The sequence below is a fragment of the Nematolebias whitei genome, chromosome 13 (genome assembly GCF_014905685.2).
Source record: "Nematolebias whitei isolate Nwh7 chromosome 13, NemWhi1, whole genome shotgun sequence".
NCBI classification, from domain to species: Eukaryota; Metazoa; Chordata; class Actinopteri; order Cyprinodontiformes; family Rivulidae; genus Nematolebias; species Nematolebias whitei.
Window position 1 is genome coordinate 1,871,627 of NC_056510.1, and position 5,760 is coordinate 1,877,386.

Here is a 5,760-nt window from a genome sequence, read left to right on the forward strand (position 1 = left end):
TCACCGTAAAGATGAGCGCCCTGCCAAGGCCAGTGACCCAGGGGAAACACTGTCAGGGGTCCTGGATTTGGGTTCAAGGACAGAATGTTCGAGTTCAGCTTTCTGCTGTTTGACCTTGCTCTGGTTTTTGGACATTCACTCAGTGCATCGCTGTCATGTAGCTCTTCAGTTGGAGTACACTCGGGGTTTGTGCCTGAACTTTCAGAAGAGCAAGCTCCATCCTTTCACTTGACCACATTTCTCAGCATTGTCTTGGATTCCAGGACAGCCACTGTCATTCTGAGCCCAAGAACAGAATAGGTGTGTATCCGCCTGCTTTGTCTGCATTCTTCTGTCAGCTGGGTGCTTTGCCTTTGTCTTATGAGCCTGATGGCTGCCATGGCACTGATACGTAGTTCCTTTTGCACTCCTTGACATGCAGCCCGTCCAGAGGTGCCTTTACGGTGGACTTCATAGCCCAATAAACTGGTGAAGAAACCCAGACAACCTAAGGTAAGGGTGAACTCTGGGACCTGTGGTCCATCATCAACAGGCTGGTGTGCAGTTCATGGAGTTGTGGCATCAACGGACCCTACACTGGTCACTAGGTAACTGGACACATGAATGTCCTGGAGCTGAGTGGTACTCCTTGCACCTTGCCACTTCATGCCAAGACTGAGGTGCCACCGTGTCATCGTTAGGACAGACAGCGTACATGAACAGGCCTTAGCTTCCCATTTCAGTCACAACTGGCTTCCAAGAAACAACAGTGGGCTCACCCTGTCTTCAGGTAGATGAACTTGGCGACAATTATGACCTCCCCTAGATTGTGGAAGATATTTGGCCCCACTTTGTCTTTGATGCTTTTCACCACTCTTGCCGAGGACACCTTGGTTGCCCCATCTTCAGAGAGATCTTCTGTCCCAGGCAGCAGGTTGGTTCACATCTTTCCAGAGAGCCACAAACTGGTTGCCTGTCCCTGAAAGTCACAGGCTCTCTGCCTCAGGCCTACCAGAATCTGTCAGACCAGAATGTGTTGTCAGACCAACCAAGTGCCCCATCCACCAGGGCCACCATCCCATAACAAAACTTTATTTATAAAGCTCTGTAAAAAGTAACTGATCTATCACTCCATGTCAGAGCTTGTAGCAAAACACCACCGTCATGTGACGAATGACATTGGAGGCTTCAGACGTCATCGCTGCTTCATTTCTCTCATTGGCTCAGAAAGTTTCCACCTGTTCAAAGTGAATCACAGTTTTACAGACTTGAATGCTTTGGTGCTGCACAAGCTGCTTAAGATGCATCATTTTACTTTTAAAATGTTGGTTTGTGCCGAGACAGTTTTGGAAAGTGAATTTTGTGTAGTTTGATGATTTTCAGTAATCTGCTTTCATAGGTTTGGGATCAATTCATCCACCAAATATAATAATTCCTAGGATCTTTATTTTATGTTTTAATACTTGAATTGTATTTTTCTTTTTAAAACGGGTCTCAAAATTATAATTATTTATAGATGCTAGCTGGAGATGTCTTTCAGCAATGATACATGCTGAGACACTATATACTTTACACCATATATATATATATATATATATATATATATACTGTATATAATTAGTTTTTCAAAAACAAATGTTTTAACTTTCTAACACAGAACTTTGCTGTATATCTGTCTAAAAAACTTTATTTTAATGTGTAATGAGATGTAATCATACTTTTGTACCAATGAACAAAGCATATGACTGACCAATAGTGTCTAACTAAAGAAGTAGTAGTAAAGAAGTAGTATAGTTTCTACTAAACTGAAGTATGACTTTTTATAACTGTTTATTGTTGTCATCTTTCTTTGTTAAATCAGGTCTCTCCTGTAAATGAGTCCTCGAGGCTCAATGGGATCTACCTGTAGAAATAAAGGTTGAATGAATTTGCCAACACGTGACTGAAGCTTCAGTCGTGCTCTTGAGGTCCTCATGACCTAGCTGTCCACCAGATGTCTCCATTGCTGAAGCCTTGAATCTTTGTCAACACAATTGTAAGAAAATGTCCATCACGACTTCTCTCCAAAAGTTCCTGAATCACTAGAAGACACCACAGCTACCCAGTTTCAGAGAGCCAGATGGAACAGTGGCAATGTGAGCATCTTTTCTCTGATGGTCTGATGATGAGCAGGGTGGAGACAGCTGAGCTGAGTTACCTGCAGGAGAACCTGCAACTGGTCCTCATCTGCTGGGAGAGTGTGCAGTAGTCACCAGTATCAGAGTTCGGGTACAGTGATGTGGCAGATCAACAAAATTGGCAGTGATTTTGAATTTTAACCGTCCCATTTTAACCCAGTGTCCTCATATGAGGACATTTTTTTATTTTTTTTTTTTAGAGCTGCTTGTCATAGAAAGCTGACATTTTGTTTTTAGAGTTATTGGGACCTTCTGACCTGAATTTATTAAGAAAAATATAAAATGCAAATAAATCTACTGTCCTCCTATGAGGACTTTTTTTATATATAGCCACTTCCTGTACCACGACAGAGTCTAGTTATTTAACTTGGTAGGTCCTACTAATCCCATGTTCCTTTGAGAAAGAAAAAATGCACCAAACAAAAGCTCGGGTCTCAGAAGGTTCAAATGGGAAGTAAAACAGGACACTGGGTTTGTTTCTGCAATGTCTCGATGCATTTGAAACCTCACAGGACCCTCGGACAGAGACTGGTCTGTCTTGATCGTATTTATCATACAAGAGCTTTAATAAAGACAACTAAACACCAGAGAATGTTCAGAAGTGCTTGTTGTAGGGGTGTGGACCAAGAGAAGACAATATGATAATTGAACATGTCTATAATCCATATTGGCAATGTTTTATTGTTTTGTTTTTAGTGAGATCGGTTTAAAACTCGAGCGTTAGTCCTGGATACACAGAATGTGTGAATGGACTTGGTCCTGATGGTTCTGGCATCAGTTCATGCTCCTGCTGGAAAAGGCCCTGTTTCTGTTCCAAACCAGAAGTCCAGGCCTCATTTAAATAACAACAACCACAGCTGTTTACACAGAATGATATATAGGACCTCCTGGAACAGGTGATTTGAACACAACAGGTATAGATTTGATCCTCGAGAGCAGCCATGGTGGGAAAGGTCTGTATTCAGCTTCACCTCGGGTGTTCACGAAGAAACACAGACAGGAACCTGTTTTTGTTTTTCAGATCGTTTTTTACGAGGACAGAAACTTCGGAGGTCGTTACTACGAGTGCATGAGTGACTGTGCTGACCTGCACTTGCTGTTTCATCACTGTCGCTCCATTCGAGTGGAGAGCGGCATGTTTGTGGTCTACGACCGGCCCGGCTTCACTGGAAACCAGTACTTCATGAGGAGGGGGGACTACATGAGTACTACTGGCATGAGTTACTGTGTCAGGTCCTGTCGCGTGATCCCAGTGGTAAGTCCTATGTTAGATTAAAAACCAAGCATTCCTGCCTAAGCCTAAAGCAGCAGAATATCTCAGGGAACCCAAGTCAACCCTAACTATAGGATTTATCAGAAAGGAAAGTCTTAAGCTTCTCCATGTTGCCTCGAGCTAAGCTTTCAAACTCCTCCTACTTGGGGGAGCAATGCTCCTTAGTAGTTATAGCCTTACTTTTATAGCCAAGTGTTTCAAAGACCATTGCTGGTGTGGTATAACCATTTTATTGGTCTTTGTGATGACACCAGTAGGGACGTTTAGTGATGCTGCATTCACCTTCTTTAGAAGATTTTCAGAAAGTATATTGCCAGTTAGCCTTGACAAGGGGTGCAGGTTAGTGCCTCACTTGGACATGATCTTCATTCTTAGGTCACCTACCCTTGTATTCAGTGCCTTGGGGCTTTTTAACGAGGTCTGGTACCCATACTTGGATAATGAAGGTGATGGACTGTATATTCCCCCTGATTTGACATCATGCCCCCCCCCTTGATGTAGTGCTTTGTTGGGCCTCATCAGTCCCTAGATGTGATAGCAGGACTGTCTTTCAAATGTTGGAAACTGGGTCTGAAGTCGTTTCTGAGTCAGTCTGGATGATGGGTATTGACATTTCCATAGTTCCCACAACCTACCTATGGAGTCCCCCTCTCTAGGCTTGCTTGCATAGTAGCATTCCAACAGAGTTAAATCCTCTGCCCTCAACCATGAATGTGATGCTCCTGTAGCCCATTTCCTATCAGAATGTCCTGGTTACCCAACATCTGAAGTGGACCTTGGCATCCAGACAACATCTAAGCCAGTGTGGCTTCATTTCTGTCTTTTACTTGTTACACAACCAAGGTTGCTCATTGGATGATGGCATCCCCCTGAACCCTTGATCTTCCTGAATTAAAGTTGTACAATCTGTGCCAACCTCCCAGTTTGTTGTGGTTGAGAAACTAGTGTCACAAATACAAGCGGGAAATATTTAACTGTTGTTGTTATGCCTGCCATGCTTGGGGTTGTAGGTTAGGCAGGAGTTGTAACTATAGCTTTAAAAAAGGTTGTGTTTAGCCCTAACCCTAAGATCCTTGTGTACCAAACAGCTGTCCCAGCTAAACCCATCAACGATAATAAACTGATCTTTATGCTTCTTTGTCTTCTGCCAGCACAGCGGCAACTTCAGGATTCGTCTGTATGAACACTTCGACATGGGCGGCGAAATGATGGAGTTGATGGACGACTGTTCAAACCTCATGGGTCGCTTCCACCTCCAGAACTTCAACTCGTGCACTGTGATGGAGGGCCACTGGTTCCTGTATGAACAGCCCAACTACAGGGGGCACAATTATTACGTGAGGCCGGGCCAGTACAGGAGCTTCATGGAGTGGAGTGGCATAAGCTCCAGGATTGGCTCCATCAGGCGTGCAATTGACCTTTAAAGGCAGAGGAAATGTCTGCTCTTTGTCTTGTTCACTCACTGAATAAAATGGTGGCAATATTCAGGTTGATTCAGTTTTGTTTTTGCTCTCTGATTTTGGGGGACATGTTCTCCTAGCAGGACACGATGTGGTCATGATCTGAAATCCTGATCCTCATCAGAGGACTGAAAAAAACATTCTGCTAACATCAATGCTTGTCACACCCAGGATTAGGTGTTATCCATAGTTCCAAAACTATCAAACCTTCACAATCATTTACCGTATTATCAGAAAAGCCTTCAGTTCCTTTGATTTGTTGGGTTTACTGTTTTTGTTTTCCTGCCTTTAGTTAATCTAAGTCCATTCTTGAGAATAAAAATGTGATATGAGTTGCTTTTCTTTAAAAAAATTGTCACTAAAAAGTGGTCATGTGACCTGAATCCATGAACTGAATATGTTACGTTGCAGTTCAAATCCCACCCGAGAATTTTTCCCAAAATCTCCTGGAACCTGGCAGTGATCGAACTGTGTCAATTATTTCCTTTCTCTTAACAAAGTTCAATTTCCTTCCAGTTGGTAAAGGTTTGTGGTCCTTTTCACCATGAAACTGAGGAAAAATTCAATACAAAATACTTTATTAATCCCAAAGGGAAATTAAATGTTGTCATAGCTCATTATCCTGGTTTCATTAAAGAGTTGTTATAGATGCTGATGGCTGTGGGCAGGAAGGATCTCCTGCAGCAGTCCATCCCACAGCAGATCTGAAGAAACTGGCTCCAGATGCCTCTTGGTCTTCCTGGGCAGCAGGTCCACCTGAATAATGGACAGAACTCCTCCCTGAGCAATGGTCACTGGGGTCTACAGGCTCTGTTGAGGTCTAAAGGTTCTGTTGGGGTCTAAAGGTTCTGTTGGGGTCTACAGGCTCTGT

The 5,760-nt window shown here is 43.2% G+C and overlaps 1 protein-coding gene across 1 annotated transcript; it reads left to right on the top strand.

Moving 5' to 3' along the window:
• The first annotated feature begins 3,059 nt into the window (after window positions 1-3,059).
• LOC119418927 (gamma-crystallin S-1-like) lies at window positions 3,060-4,879 on the top strand. The gene is made up of 3 exons (XM_037686220.1): window positions 3,060-3,109; window positions 3,178-3,411; window positions 4,581-4,879. Exons 1-3 carry the CDS (start codon window positions 3,098-3,100, stop codon window positions 4,851-4,853), a joined length of 519 nt encoding a protein of 172 aa, XP_037542148.1. The 5' UTR covers window positions 3,060-3,097; the 3' UTR covers window positions 4,854-4,879.
• Window positions 4,880-5,760: the final 881 nt, after the last annotated feature.